This window comes from Lepidochelys kempii, chromosome 15 (genome assembly GCF_965140265.1).
Source record: "Lepidochelys kempii isolate rLepKem1 chromosome 15, rLepKem1.hap2, whole genome shotgun sequence".
Lineage (NCBI taxonomy): Eukaryota > Metazoa > Chordata > Testudines > Cheloniidae > Lepidochelys > Lepidochelys kempii.
This window is the reverse complement of record NC_133270.1, coordinates 20,949,867-20,966,755: the sequence shown is the minus strand read 5'-3', so window position 1 is coordinate 20,966,755 and position 16,889 is coordinate 20,949,867. Positions and strand designations below refer to the sequence as shown.

At 40.4% G+C, this 16,889-nt stretch overlaps 1 protein-coding gene across 6 annotated transcripts in view; it reads left to right on the top strand.

The window, feature by feature from the left end:
• Positions 1–16,889, top strand: part of ADGRD1 (adhesion G protein-coupled receptor D1) — a 247,263-nt gene that overhangs the window by 42,681 nt on the left and 187,693 nt on the right. For all 6 annotated transcript variants that reach the window (XR_012155073.1, XM_073312940.1, XM_073312941.1 and 3 more), the window contains one exon: positions 2,406–2,547. Coding sequence is in view for 5 of the 6 variants with exons in the window: in XM_073312940.1 (XP_073169041.1) it covers positions 2,406–2,547 (142 nt within the window). In the remaining variant the exon portion in view is untranslated. The remainder of the gene's footprint in view (positions 1–2,405; positions 2,548–16,889) is intronic.

Here is a 16,889-nt window from a genome sequence, read left to right as displayed (position 1 = left end):
TTAGAGACTAACCAATTTATTTGAGCATGAGCTTTCGTGAGCTACAGCTCACTTCATCGGATGCATCATGCTCAAATAAATTGGTTAGTCTCTAAGGTGCCACAAGTACTCCTTTTCTTTTTGAACATTGGGCAATTCAGCACACAAAGTCCTGGATCCAAATATCCCCAGACTTTGGGGAAGCAAGCTCAAAATTCAGGTACACATCTGGATCCAAACTTCACATTGTGAGCCCTTCTCTGACTATAACTCTACATCCTCTGGGGGCAAATTCTGCCCTCGGTTGCATGGATAAAACTCCTACTGAGTGCAATGGGAACAGAAATAATCCCTAATGATGCTAATATCATTTAAAGGTTATAGAACAGAGTTAGAACATATATCCTACAAATCTAGTTTAGTTTGTCTCAGTCAACCCAGCTGTGCAATTTGATGACATCAGTTAATGTCTGAAATGAACACTTCTTAGTATGAGGAAAAAAACAAGAAACCACTGTGATATGTGGTATAGGTTTTTAAAGAAGTGAGTTTTTCTGATGGAAGTGAGATTGTGATGTGGAGAGTGAGTGATATGGTTATTGTGAGCAGCCAAACAGGCTAATGTGTTTTGCTTGGTAACCCAAGCTAATGAATAGTGAGTTCACCATGCATTTGCATTTGCCATTGTAGCTAGCACTCATCTGTCTGCATGATCTAATGCTAAGGAGAGAATGATGGAAGATGCTCTGCTAATGTAAACAGTGCTTGTTCTTGATCAATGGGACACTCTCTTTCAAATTTATGTCAGAATTCTACTCTGATCGAATGGATCTCAGCTCTTCCTAAATGTGCAGAGACCCAGATTTAAGATCCACCAAGAGCAGAATTTTGCCCAGCATTTTAACTGAACATTTAAAAAAAATGTTTTTGTTTTATGTATGGTCAAATTCACCAGGGCTAAAAAAATGTCTTGGCTAGTCAGCTTCCTAATCAGATGTTCAGTTAACTTCCATCAGCATTGTGGTTTGAATTATAATATCCTTAAGAAGAAAAACGTATTCTGGACAAGGATTTTTTCATAGCAAAATGATTTTTAAAAATGCCCCGACAAATTATTTATTTATATACTTACTTACACATATATATATGTATGCATGCACTTACATAGGAATAGAGCATCTGCTCATGTAAGTATATCAAATTTTCTCTGCAGCAGAAAGGTATCCTTCAGTTACTCAGATTCATCATCATGCATTTGTGAGAGTCCATCCCATAGTATAATTGTCTCTAATAATCCAAAACACTTTTAAAAAGGCTTATAAAAACAGTAAAAGAGATGAGCTAAGCTAAGTAGAAACGGAACAAAGGAATACCTATGGTAATATCTAGCTACTAGAGCTGTTCCTGATCCTATGAGATCTTTATGGGCTGATCCTAGTGCCCATGCAAAACTTAAATGGGACTGGAGGTGCCATGGTCTGTTTACATGGACCTAATTCCAGGACTGGGATCTTGATTTTGATGAAAGGGGACTGAAATTATTGTGATTCTGGTATCTCATGTGTATATATTTGCTTATGATGTACAGGAAATATATTTACAAAACAGCAAATTATTAATAGTACAGTTTAATCTTTTAAACAGTTTCATGCAGATACATGCATGGTCACAGTTTTGACTCTGCATTATCCATCTAAAGCTATATAATGAAGAAGGTTAATAGCTTCAGTGCATTGATTTAAGGTTAATTCTATTGTACATTTGTAGCTTACCATGAGCTGATTATATAATATAATACAATACAGCACAGAGACCTGTGGACGAGGTAAGTAAGTTAAATGCTGAGCTGTAGAAGTCAAAAAGAAATAAACTTTACTTAAATGTGTTCTGCTCTTTGTTACACGGGGTCAGATTGTCAGCTGTTGTAAACTGGCATAGTTTTATTGACTTCCATGGAGCTGTGCAGATTTACATCAGCTGAGGGTATGGATCATCATTTTAAACTAAAAAACAGATTTAATTCTTTGTTACACTGAATTTGTAACTGTTTCAGAGGCAAGAGGCCACACTGATCTGTAGTGTAACTCCATTGATTTAACTTGAATTAAACTAGGGATGAATTTGACCCAGCAGGTTTGCATTTTCAGCTCTTACTTTTCTTTAACAGGCAGAGACAGCATTTAATACACAGCTCACCAGACAGGGCTCCACCTCTGCAGCTAGGGTCCTTCAATTTGGACCTTCAGCCTATCCATGGAATTTGGCCCTAGCACAAGGCCTAACTCAGTGAATTCAGAGCAGTAGGTGCATATTGAAAGAGTAACTTTCTTCTGACCAAATTTAGATCAGCCCATAACAGTATGAACTGCAAATGCTAAAATGCTGTTTTACCCACTTTCTGGTATTTTTTGCTCTTCCTCTCCAAGGATTGCTGAAGCTGCTGCTTATAAAGGCTACAAGATCTCTGCAATGAGCTATGTTATTTCCCTGAAGGTGGAGCCACCGCCAACCTTGTCTCATAATCTGTCAGGATCTCCTCTTATTACCATTCAGCTCACCCATAAATTGGTAAGTGAAAATGAAATTTCCAGTGTATACTCTTACCATGACTGGTTGTTCCAAACTTTTTGCATCTGTGGAGGTTTCTCTGCATTGATGTTGTTGTTATGGCTATGTTAGTGATGACTCAGCTGATATCTATGATTGCAAAATATTGCATTTTCCCCAACTGCCATATTTCAGGGACTGTATCTGTTTGTATAGTGCCACAAAAGACTTACTAGTGACCCATTGATAAGAAGGTTGGGTAACAAGTATTGATTTTGATCCTTTTGGATATATGCTGTTTATGTATGTATGTATGTATGTAACTTACCATATGATATGAATCACTGCATACTCCCTGAGAAAGGGGTATCATTGTTTGTTAATGATCCACTGGGTTCGTTCTTTCTTTCACAGTGGCAATGTAGAGCAGTATGTTCTGAAGGCAGAGGAGTTAGTGTGAAAAATGCAGTGAGCACTGACCTACTCAAGGAAGCGTTGAATAATATTGTTATTAGAGAGAGGTGAGAAATGGAAAAATGTGAAAATTTCCGTTACCCCACATTTTCCATTGAGGCTTCATTTAAATGGACATTTTCCAGCCCATTTATGATGATCCATAAATGTAAGTTTCCCCTCCCCCAGTTGCTCTGTTGTAGGTGCATGAGGCTAGAGAGAAAAAGTCTAAGAGCATAGATCTGAAGAGTTATTTTGTTGTTGTGTGTTTCTGAACAGGATGTTCTGAATGATGTCCCCAGTGGCCTCTAAGAGACAGGCACTTCAGGGGTGAGGGCTCTGGCTGTTGGATTTAAAGAAATATGTCTTGCTTCATTCATTCAGATACCTCCTGATACTTTAATATGATGATTCACAAACTGCCCAAAAACTTGCCCTGTACTTTTTCTGTATTCCATTTGTCTGTCCTGGGGTAGGATCAAGATGCTGGTGCATGGATAGAATTGTTTGCTTTATCATTTGTTTCCTTCTCTGGTTTGACAGTTAACTCATTTAACCCAGAATATAGAGCATATGACTATCTAATCCAATATCTAATCTAATACACCGTTGTTTGCATGATAGTGAACTGTCATGTCAGTGATTATTTCAGGCAGAAGAAGCAAGCATACACGTAAGATAGCCTTTGTGTATACATGTATATATTGGCAAGTAGCATTGAGGTGACAGAAGATACAAAAAATATGCATGTGCTTAATGAGGTTTTGGTAAAGTATCTGCAGTTTTCCTGAGCGTGGCACTGACCTCTATTTTAATGCTTGTCTCCTATTCGCTGTACAGCTTTTTATTACAAGGATAGGTTAAACACCTTAGCGCTGTGAGTCAGCTTCTGTAGCACAAAATTCATTGCTGGCAATTTGGATGCTGGGAACTGCTGGAATGAAAGGATTACTGTTTGTTTGTACTTTGTGTGTAACACTGTGTTTGGGAATCTTTGTCACACATGGGAATGAAGTCTGAGGATTTTTAGTGTCTTGTCTGTTTCGCAAATTATAGCAGTGTGTTCAGCTGTTTTAACCTACAGGCCTAAACTCAGGCATGTGTCAATTTTGGAAGTTAGAGGACAGAGGGGGTTTCTTTTATTGATGAAGATGCCTCATCTGCCGTTTTCGAAGAAATAAGGAAGAAAGTTCCAGATCCAAAGGGTGATATAGTTCAGAGTTAAATACTCTGAGAATTTTCATGCCTCAATATCATGTCTGGGAGTTTCTCAAAGACTTTCATTGCTAGACCTTAGTACTGAGAGTGATGCATGAAGAATGAGGAGGCTTCTAAAATTCTTCAGGAGAGCTGGGAGAAATTCTTCAGCCAAAACTTTTTTTTCAGTTGAGAAAAAATTCAGATCAACTGAAGCATTTTGTGAATATGGCTTGTATTCACCACATTGTTTTGATTTAAAAAAATACAAAAACAAACTGAAAAAATCAGAACATTTAATTTTGAAAAATTTGAAATGCAGTGTTTTTGATTTATTTTTCAATTCAAAGCACTTTTTAGGTTTCAGTTTTATCCTGATTTGATTTTAAAAAAGGTACCCCAAAACAAAATCAAGCATTTCAAAGTACTAAGCAATCATTTATAAGCACCTAGATGTTAACAGGGTTCTAAGTAATAGCCAGCATGGATTTGTCAAAAACAAATCATGCCAAACCAACCTAATTTTCTCCTTTGACAGACTTAGTGGCCTAATGGATAGGAAGAAACAAGTAGACGTGATCTATTTTGGTTTCAGTAAGGCTTTTGGTACAGTCCCACATGACGCTCTCATAAGCAAACTACAGAAATGTGGTCTGAATAAAATTACTATAAGGTGGGTACAAAATTGGTTGAAAAAACATACTCAAAGAATAGTTATCAACCGTTTTCTGTCAAACTGGGAGGGTATCTAGAGGAGTCCTGCAGGGGTCAGTCCTGGTTCCACTATTATTCAATATTTTCACTGGAGTGGAGAGTATAGTTATAAAATTAGTGGATGACACCAACCTTGGAGAGGTTGCAGGCACATTGGAGAACAGAATTAGAATTCAAAACAACCTTGACAAATTGGAGAACTGGTCTGAAATCAACAAGATGAAATTCAGTAAAGATAAGTGCAAAGTACTACGCATCGGAAGGAAAAAAAAAATCAAATGGCCAACTACAAAATGGGGAATACCTGGCTAGCTGGTAGTACTGCTGAAAAGGATCTGAGGGTTATGAGTCAACAGTGTAATGCAGTTGCAAAAACGGCTAATATCATTCTGGGATGTATTAACAGGAGTGTTGTATGTAAGACATGGGAGGTGATTGATCCTGCTCTACATGGCACTGGTGAGGCCTCAGCTGGAGTATTTGTGTCCAGTTCTGGGCACCACACTTGAGGAATAATGTGAACAAATTGGAGAGAGTCCAGAGGAAAGCAACAAAAATGATCAAAGGTTTAGAAAACCTGACTTATGAGGAAAGGTTAAAAAAACTGGGCATGTTTAATCTTAAGAAGACTCAGTGGAGGACCTGATAAGTCTTCAGATATGTTGAATATGTTATAAAGAGGACAAGGATCAATTGTTCTCCATGTCCACAGACGGTAGGCCAAACAGTAATGGGCTTAATTGGTAGCAAGAGAGATTTAGGTTTAGATATTAGGAAATACTTCGTAACTATATGGGAAGTTAGTCTCTGGAATAGACTTCCAAAGGAGGTTGTGGAATCCCCATCATTGGTGGTTTTTAAAAACCAGTTGGACAAACACCTGTTAGGGATGGTCTAGGTTTACTTGGTCCTGCCTCTGCACAGGGGGGCTGGACTTTGACCTTTTGAGGTCCCTTCCAGCCCTGCATTTCTATGATTGGACCCCAAACTATTTTTTCCCAAGTTCAGTGAAAACATTGAAGCAAAAATTCAGTTTTCTGTGAACCCAAAATGGATTTTTTTCAGGGTTTTTTTTTTTGGGGGGGGGGAGTTCAGCCACCCAACCAAAAATCAGTTTCTCACACAGGTCTAATTGTAGGTTTCATGGGGTACCCCTGCAGGCAACTAGGCTGATCTCTCACTTGTCTCTTTTTGACAGGCTTATGAACAGAGAGATTTTCAATGCATTACAGCAGGGAGAGATAAATCTGCTCCTTTGGATTGTTTGGGATTGATTCTTAATAATACCATATCAAATTTACACAGTTTGCAAACAAAATGTTGCTGGTTAGTTTTATCTGCCAGCATGGCAAATTTAACCAGGGATCAGAATGCTATTGAGTGACCTCTGGATGGCTTCTAGCTGTGAATGACAGATGGGTATTCTCCTGAAGCATTAGCTCTGAAAATGACTGTGGGGGAATATCAGTGTAAAATGTCAGATCCCAAAACAGTCCTTTTTCCCCCCACCCCTCATGACTTCTTTAGATTTGAGGCAAGTATGAAAATGTTTACATATTTGTTGTAAACTGACCCATTCCCAATCCCAGACAATCCAATGGAGCATATTTGTCTGACCCTACTGTAATGCTTTTACCTTATTCAATCCATATGTTCTAAGTTCTGCAAAATGCCTTTATACCATCATTTTCAAAATCTATCTGTTCATATGGTTGTTGAAAAAAGAGAGATCAGTCCAGTTGCCTCCATGGGTTTCAGTCTTGCCTTCCAAAGAGAATTCCTTATTATAGATTCAATGAAACCCAAAAGGAGGCTGGGTTGGAAAGAATATAATAGTTTGGTTTGGGTGGGATTCAGACTTGAAGTTCTGAGTAAATTTGAACATTGGGCACAGCCCAAATTGAGAAGAGAGATTATGCTTGTCATTCCTCATTACCCCAACATCATACGTGATGTTCCTGAGCTCCAAAAACTGTAAAACAACAAAACCAGTTTCAAATACTTGCCCTCGGCATGACCCTATCACTGCATATTCTAAAGTATAGCAACTGCTCTCATGCCTCTTGGTTTCTTTTAATGATAGAAGAGAACTACAGCAAAATTAATACTCTATATCTAAATTAGAACTGTCATGTCTAATTTGAATTAAGGTTGTCACCTATTAAGATTGGATCTGAGTACTTTGTTCTACTGGGGAAGGTGTGTATCTTGGATCTAAATGCAGGCAAGAAAAAGGGAGAAGGGAGAAATAAGAAAAGAGGGGAAGAAGAAGAGGTTAGAGGTGGAGGGAAGGGATATTGCCTATTTTTTCACCATTTTGGACCCTATGTGTAAATTGACATCACTGCTAGATTTGGCTTTTAACCTTTCCTGGAAATTTGGCCCTTAGCTCAGACTTCCCTGGAAGTTTTACTCTCCATCATGGCAATTAAAAACAAAACACTGTCAACATTCCAGTTACACACAGATGTCCTCCACATTTGTCCGCCTGGTGAGGAAAGGACCAGAAAGGTTTCTTCACTTGAGATTTTCTGGTATTTATCTTCACATGGTAAAAACTGTGGGAATTTCTCAAGAATGAGCAAAGAGAAAGCAGGGTGAACAGGTGACTCCTCTCTCTCCTCAAAAACTCTGGATCAAAATTTCTTACCTCCTTGCAGGGGTGTGCTGGCACTAGGGATGCTGGGGGTGTGGCAGCACCCCCTGGCTTGAAGTGGTTTCCATCATATACAGGGTTTACAGTTTTGCTCAATGGCTTTCAATGCCCCCACTATAAAAATTGTTCCAATGCCGCTCCCTCTTAGCTGGCTAATATGAGAGGAAACATCTAGTGCTAAGTGAATCAGGTGAATAAAATCCACCTGCTTTTCTAAAGTTACTTGAAGTTTTTCAGAAATTTCTAGCTGGAGAAAAATTTCCTCACTGTACAGTAAATCATGACCTTTCTCTCCCACTCTAGTGTTCTGCTCCTGCTGATGGGTGTCCTATAGTACCTCTTGTTTATGTTGCCTTCCCCCACCATGTTCTGATGTCCCTCTCATTGCAATGAACAATGCTGACAACACAGTCCCAAAACAAAGACTAGTTTAATGCTGCATCCCACTCTCTAGCTTTTAGTTTTCCGAGCAAGCAACCATTCTCACTGGCTCTAGAACACTATACTATAATTAACAAAGCAGTGACACACAACCACTGGTTCTGTCCTTGAACCTCCAGGAAAGTTTTAGTTAGGATGGCTTTTGAGCTTCTTTGGCGGTTGATATAACAGCAGCTCAAAACTAGCTAATCAGGTTCCTGAGAGCTTAGTTATATGAACCTCTTGCAACTAAAATGATGTTCAACTCTGCTAGCAATGGCAATGAAGTTTTGTGCAAAACCATTTTGATCCTGTGAAGCTTGTGGTGAAATGGAAAGAAAACTTTTTCCTGTCTTTGGACATGCACAGTTTTTCTTTCTCTTGTGGATGAGTTTCATTGTACTGTTTTGTTTATTACAATAGTTGTGACTGGTGATCACATGGTATGTTGTCCAGGGTCAAAGTAACCATGGGAAAACCTTACAAATGCAGGTACAATAAGCAGATCTTAACTATATGCACTGTTTTTGTCTTGGATTTCCCCTTCACAATATTAAACTCAGCTGAACCTGAGACTCAGGGTTAAATGATGTGAACTACAATTGATTAAAAACCCATTGTGAACCAAACCTGGCAAGATTCACATAACCCAACTCAATGCTGCACTCCCATAGTTTCCCTAAAAGCTCATCCAAACTTGGAGGAAATATGTGGACACATGAAACTTTGCTACTTCTATAATTCAAAGCGTGCTACTGCTTCCAGTGTGATAAATGCATAATTTATTCACTCTGTGTGTGAATAAGTTTAAGGCCAACTTTCTAAGTTTTAGAGGCAGAAGGGGCACTTTAGAAAAAAACCTTGGGTACAAGCTTCAAAAGGAGTCCAAGAATAGTTTAAATCTTTTGTGGGCAAAGCATTGTAGTTTTGCAGGACAAGAGAGAAGATCTTTTTGTAACTTAATAGCTGGGATTTCCAGCTGGATTTTAAAAATTGCTTAGGGCATATGGATGGCCAGTTCCAATTCATTTCTAATGGGAGATGGGTTTCAAACCCCATAGGCAACTTTGAGCCTCTTGGCCTCCTTACTCTACGTATAGTGCAGAAATCAGGATCTATTGTTAACCTCTTCTCATTGGTCCACAACTGAATTTTCTTTATTTGACAGTGAAACTATTTGCTTTCCTGGGGAAGGGAAGTGTGGCATCCCTAGAGTTTGGTTGCATGCAAAATAAAATACATTCACATTGAAACTTTGTCCTATTCTTTCAGGCTCAGGACTATTCAATATCGAAACAGCTAATTCTTAGGGGAAGTATTAACTGCTTTGAACTTTTATCAGTGATGTCTGAAATCCAACTGGAAAAAGTGATCTATAGATTCAACTGTCAATAGTTTGTTTTTAAAAAAAGTTTACCTTCAGAGGGGTAGCCATGTTAGTCTGAATCTGTAAAAGTGACAAAGAGTCCTGTGGCACCTTATAGACTAGTCTAGCTGCCAGCTGGTGCTCTGAGGAGCAGAAAGCAGTCCCCAGCCATGCTGTCAGGGAAGTGCTCCGACCAACTCTGCAGCTGCTCCTCACCCCCCTGTGTGGGTGAGATCACAACTGCAACCGTGGCTCAGATGCTGGGTGGCTTGAGGCTGGTCCTGGTAGCAACACAAGGGCTGCCAGGACTTCGGCCACAAGTGCAGTGATCCACCAGGCTCCATGCCGGTGCCCAGCCCGCACCTGCTGCTCCGTATCTGGCCCCCATAGACTCTGGTACCCAGGCATCCGCTGGCCCTGCTCCAGCTGTTAGAACACCACCATATCTGGGCTGTAGAGGTGTTGCCACTGTGTGGATGTGGAGCTCATCTGGAAAGGTGAGGGGGTTTCTGGAGGCCGGGGGGGGGGGGATGTAGGGTGCAGGGGGGCATGGCAAGGAGTGTGAGCTGGGCTGAGAGTCTGGAGGCAGGGGGTGGCCGTTGGGGGAGTCAGGTGTGATCAGTAAATTGAAAATTGTTATTGACGTTGACATTTTCCCCACAGAAAACATGAATTTCAGTGAAAACTACATTTTCTAATGGGAAGATTTTTCAATAGAAAAATTTCAACCAGCTCTAATTAAAACCTTTTCGGTTCAGTGTACATATGCAACTTCCTTTTTTGCTTTTATTTTGCATAAGAGGACTTGCTTATATTCAGTTTGAGACTATGATCATTTCTATTTAAAATCAGATTAAATATGAAATGTTTGCAGGCAAATTCAGCCAAGCTGCAATACGAGATCTAGGCAATGGAGATATGTATTGGTTGTCTGCTCTGCCATTTGCTATGGTCTTCTATTTTTCTGCTGTTCATAGAATCATAGAATATCGGGGTTGGAAGGGACCTCAGGAGGTCATCTAGTCCAACCCCCTGCTCAAAGCAGGACCAGAATTGGGGATTGGTCCTGCTTTGAGCAGGGGGTTGGACTAGATGACCTCCTGAGGTCCCTTCCAACCCTGATATTCTATGATTCATATCCCCAATTTTTGCCCCAGATCCCTAAATGGCCCCCTCAAGGATTGAACTCGCAACCCTCGGTGTAGCAGGCCAATGCTCAAACCACTGAACTATCTATCTCTCCCCCCACTGTGACTGCATGTTTCCCCTTTACTACTGATAGCACTAAGAAACTATTTGGGGGAGTGATTTTGAGGGGTGAGGAAAATGCACCCCAAATCAACAGTGAGAAATCTGGCTTCTGAGTGGGTGATGAAGAGTCTGATTATGGGCACAATCCTACAAGCCACTCAGTGGCTTCCATTCCCACTGAAATCAGTGGGAGTTGAGGGAACTCAGCACCAGTTATTTTTGTCCTTACAAGTGTATCCAATGTAAGTGCACAGGTCAGAACTGATTGGCCAGTCTCCCCTTCCCAGTTTGATCACTGACTCCCTTTTGATGTGAACTCACCACAAAGCTATGGACCGCTGAGCAATGGATAGCTTTGAACTGACCCAAATACCTCCGCATATCTTTTGATATAGAATCAAAGTCCTCGGAGTAATCTTTGGAAACAAAGAAATAGAGCAGCTAGAATTATAGTGACTGCGTACCCTCAGGGAGAGATCCAAGGCAAAGAATTGTGGATAAAAGATGCAAGAGACTCTGCTGGACTGAACTAGCTGATATATACTTTTAACTCAATGAAAAGAGCACTTGCCTGAAGAGAGCATGGCCCTGGGAATAGCATCTCTGCTGACTTTTCTGTGGAAATTAATTAGCAGGCATGCCTGTTTTTGCGGGATGGATGAATGGATTGTGCTCTCTAACGATGCATATGTAAAGACAATGGGACAAATTCTGTTCTCATTTACACTAGTGTAACATCAGTGGAATTACTCTGAATTTACCCAAGTGTAACTGAAATCAGAATGGTTGTAGTGTGTCTCTTCAAGCTTTCAGGCTGTACCAACCCACAGCTAGCTTCCACTGATCTTACACTCATGTTACATAGTGCTTTGATCCAGGAGTGGTCCCATTGACTTCAATAGGGCTACTTATGGAATTAAGGTATAATCCAATATGGGCAAGAATATCAGAAGCTGGCTGCAAATAACTAAGGTGAAGGTCATTGCGGTTTTTTTTTTTTAAAGTATGCATCATGTTTGAAAGGATAAAACCCAAGGCATTTATGTAACTCTGTGAGTAATCATAATGGGTAGAGCAAGGATATTAAAAATTGGCTTTGAAAAATATCGCATTCATTAACATACGACTTTCTTGTAATGCTGAAAAACAAATTTGAAGTGGCTGCCAATGACATTGTTATAGCTGCATGTTAGTTTTACAGAATGTTCCCCATGTAACAGAAAGAAAGAAAAGTGGAGTAGAAAAACAAGGAGAAAAAGGTAGTATGACAAACAATTGTTCTCACTGAAGGTTCAACTGTGGGGCTGGATTCTTTATTCCATTTACTCTGATTTGGATCCGTACTAATTCCATTTACGTCTGTGGGGTCACAGCCCTGTAAAAGTGGGCTAAGAGAAAGGAGAATCAGGCCCACTGTGATACCAGAAAGGTTACTGAAGGGCTTTTATCCTTGCTTTCCAGTGGGTATAGGAAAAATGCCAGACGCTGATCTATAGAAAAAGAGTAAGGAGGGAAATAAAATGCACCTATTTTAGGGTACAGTTACAGTAGTTAATAGTCCTTGCAATAAGTAGAGCCTTTTGAACGAAGGCCAAATGGAACGATTAATATACAACACTCCTGTGCAACACAAAGAGGAAGAATGGTCCAGTATTCAGTGTGTGCAAACCTAGGAATTGGGAGACCTTGGGTCAGTTCCCTGCTCTGGAACTGGCTTCCCATGTGACCTTGGGCAAGTCACTTATACACTCTCTCTAATGCCTCAGTTCACCATCTGTAAAATAGTGATAATAGCACTGCCCTATCTCACAGGAGTGTTGTGAGAATAAATATATTAAAGATACCCAGATATTACGGTAAACAGAGGCCAGACAAGTATCATAAATCGATAGATGGAGCAGGATTTAGTCCATTGCATTAAGGCAGACACCATTGACGTGAATTATATTTCCTGCATACAGACTATAAGATATGATGTTAGCTAGACAGTATTTGCTTTGCATAATGTTCATGGACTGACAGCTGGACTCTTGAGGGAGGGTTATCAATTTTCAACCAGCTTGATTATCCAGTGAAACCTTTTTTGATTGAATGTAGCTTTTTAATTGAACAGAAATTTTCATTAAGAATTGTCCATTTTCATCCAAAAAATGGAAAAAAAAATTCTTGGCCAACTCTTGTTACCAGCATCAGGCTCTGTAAGGGCAAGATGTATACAATGATTGTACTTTCAGTAGTAGTATACCAAATTGTTTAAATTGTCAGTGTTCTAATATCAAAGACTGTTTCTTGTGTGCTGAACGCTTCCCTGAAACCAGTGTTCTCTTGTAATTTTTTCATGCTTTTTACTTTTTCTCTCATGGAAGTATTTGAATTAGCAGGCTCAGGCATGTGTCAACTATTTGGGATGAAATAATGTCCAAACCTTTTCCCAGAACTCAAATTGAACTTTCTCTGAACTCAAAAATGTGAGTAAAAAATATATTCCCCCCCCACCACACACAATCTGTCCTCTCATTCTCACTCATTTTGGGGCATCTCTTGTTTTCTGTGTCCCATTCAGGACTGGGAGCTGGCAAACCAGAGTTCTGTGCATGGCACAGCCATTGCCTCATTGTACAACCTTGGGCAAGTCACTTCACTGTTCTGTGCCTCAGTTTTTCCTATCTGTGAAATTGAGATAACGATACTTATCCACTTTCATAAGATGATTTAATAGCTGCTTGTGAAAAACATTTCTTATAAGAGACAGGCCTGTGATGCAGGGTTTTGGGCTATTTAAATCTGTAGGGTTTTGCTCAGCCCTGTCTCTGTTTCTTACAGTACCGTGTCATCTAAACACTACATGTAAGGGGTTCTCTTTTAGTGATCTTCCTTTCACTCCCACTGCTTCAAACAAGATTCATGGGGGAATAGACACTGGAAATAAATGTTTTGCTAATCTTGGCTTGCATCACCAGACACTCTCATGCCATTCTGTTGCAGTTCTATTATTTAGCTCCTTCACTGCTGGTGAGCTTTTGAGTCCCTTTTTAAAAATTTTAATTTATTCTACTGAATCAGGTTTTTTTTTCATTGCACAGAGCCTGCCAGTCAAAATACACCCACACAAGAAGCTTGTTGAGCTTTCTCCACATATACAGATTTTTTTTCCCTTTTGCAGTGCAAATCTTCATCATCTGACAAACTATCAAGCAGGGGCTGTTGTGCCAGAAAACAATGTTGATCGATTCCATAAGCTCTGGCAGCTAGTACAGTCTGTAAATGTAGAATATTTAATGCAAAACTGGATTTCCCTCTAAACTTTTCAACAGCATAATATTATAACTCTGAGTCCTGCTCTGGGCAGGGGGTTGGACTAGATGGCCTCCAGAGGTCCCTTCCAACTCTATTTTTCTATGATTCTATGAGTCAAGACGCTGGTGGAATTGAGGTTATATTTCCGAAGAGGTTGTTGCTTAAGGGTAGGTCTACAAAACTAAGGGCTGCCTCCCACCCCACAGGGTTCTAGAGTCTGGGTTCCAGCCCAAGCCTGGAAGTCTACACAGCAATGAAACAGCCCCACAGCCTGAGCCCTGTGAACCTGAGTTGGCTGGCACGGGCCCGCCACAGGTTTTTCTTTGCTGTGTAGACAAACCCTAAAGAGGTTAATTTAGAAACCTGAACATTTCTTGCCCATCAAGGAAAATGTATACAATTGAGAGAAAGGATGATCTAGGGAAATGGACTGCAGGATCCACTGGTTTGCATCTAGCCATGGTACTAATAGGATCACCTGATGACTTATTTGTGGCTTATGTGACTTGGGTTGGTGGAATATGGCTAGCTCCTAGGCGACTGGTGCCCACAACAAACCTGCCACTGCAACTCCTATGAATTGGCACACGTGGGCAATCTTAGCAGAAAGTCCAGAGCCAGTTTCTGACCTGGTGTTGAGCATCACAACTCCATTTGTGTTAGATGATCCATTTACTTCAATAGACCTATGGTGACCTTTTCCGTTCTGGCCCTCAATATTGAATGGACATAGAATACAAGGGTGGAGGCAGATGGTAATTCTGTAGACTTTGCAAAACTACTAGGATTTTTTGGAAAAGCTTTGGAATTCACAGAACTTTTCTGACGGAAGCATTTTCCACCTCAATTCAAACAAATTTTCATTTAAAGAAAAAAACATTTTCACGGGAAGCCCGTGCTATGAAAGCAACTCGGAAAACCTTGTTGTGCAAGCAATTTTTGGGATGACTAGCAGAATGAAATAAAAAGAAGTACACAGCAGCAATAAGTTCCATTTTTTCAGGACTGACCTGTTCAACTCATGCAGCTCCTCCACCTTTAAATGTCATCATGCGATGACTCAGTAGTGCCACCTGTCTATACCACTGACCTAGTATCATAGAACCATAGGGTTAGAAGGGATCGCAAGGGCCATCTAGTCTAACCCCCTGCCAAGATACAGGATTCGTTGCATCTAAACCATACAAGACAGATGGCTATCCAGACTCTCTTTGAAAACCTCCAATGGAAGGAGTTTCCACAAATTCCCTAGGCAATTTGTTCCATTGTGCTACTGTTCTTACAGTTAAGAAGTTTTTCCTGAGATTTAATCTAAATCTGCTATGCCATTGTCTCTTGTCCTGTCCTCTGTGGCAAGAGAGAATAATTTTCTCCATCTTTTTATGGCAGCCTTTCAAGTATTTGAAGACCACTATCATGCCTTCCCTTAATCTCCTCATTTCCAGCCTAAGCATACAGAGATCCTTCAGCCTTTGCTTACATGAAGTGTGTTCCATCTCTTTAATCATCTTTGTCGCTCATCTCTGGAAACTTTCCAGTTTCTCCACATCCTTTCTATACAGCGGTGATCACAATTGGACACAGTACTCCTGCTGAGGCCTGACCCGTGCTGAGGAGAGTGGTAGTATCCTCCCCCGCGCTTGCATTTATGCTTCTCTTAATGCAACCCAAAATCGCATTTTGCTTTTTTTGCAACAGCATTGCATTGACTCATGTGGAGTTTGTGATCCACCACGGCTCCCAAATCCTTCTCCAGCAGTGCTGCTTCCAAGCCACTTATCCCCCATTCTGTATTTGTGCATTTGGTTTTTCTTCCCCAAGTGTAGCATCTTACATTTGTCTTTGATTTTAATTTTGTTGTCTATCACCCAGTTCTCCGTTTTATTAAGATCCCTTTGAATGTTAGCCCTATCCTCCAAAATGTTTGCACTGCCTCCTAGCTTTGTGTCATCTGTAAATTTGGTCAGTACGCTCTCTATTCCTCCATCCAGGTCATTAATAAAGACGTTAAATAACACCAGACCCAGAACAGATTCCTTGAGACAACCTTCCAATCTGACATCATTCCATTCATAGTTACTCTTTGTTTGCTGTTGTGTAACCAATTATGTATCCCCTTAATGGTAGTTTTACCAAATCTGCATTTCTCCAACTTACTGATGAGGGACTGTGTCAAAAGCTTTGCTAAAGTTCAGGTATATTATGTCCACTGCATTCCCCCATCCATCAAACCAGTTACCTTGTCAAAGAAGGAAATCAAGGTGGTTTGGCATGATTTGTTCTCAGTCAGTCCATGCTGGCTGCTGGGGGTCACCCTCCATCCTCAAGGTATTTGGAAATGGAACGTTTTAGATGCTGCTCCAGTAGCTTCCTAGGTGTCCAGGTCAGCTTGACAAATCTATAGTTCCCTGGCTCTTCCTTTACCCCCTTTTTAAAGATGGGCCCTACATTAGCTCTTCTGCAGTCTTCTGGGACCTCTCCTTTCATCCATGAGTTTGCAAATATTATTGCCAGTGGCTCTGAGATTTTTTTTCAGCCAATTCCTTCAGCACCCTGGGGTGAATAGCATCAGGCCCTGCTGACTTGAATTAATTCAGATTAGTCAGACGATCTCTGATGTGTTCTTCACTTATCCTGATCTGCATAATTTCCCCTTTATTGTCTCTGATAACTTTGCTAGCAGCTGGTCACATGTTACTTTTTGTGTGACAACTGAAGCAAAGTAGGTATCGAGCAACTCTGCTTTCTTATCTTCTGTTACCAGCTCAAGTTCTCCACCGAGCAGCAGACCCCCCACACCACATCTTTCTTTTTTGTCTGACGTATTTGTAGAGTTCCTTGCCAAAGGCAAACTGAATTTGAACCACAAAATTTGAGAACTATCCTAAATTTGGAATCGGTGATTTTTGAGCGAGTTCCAAATTTGGCCATAAGATTTCGCTCATCTCTCTGTTGGAAACAGAGCTACCTTTTTCCACCTCCTCGTGTAAGTCTCTCCCAGTTAAAGGT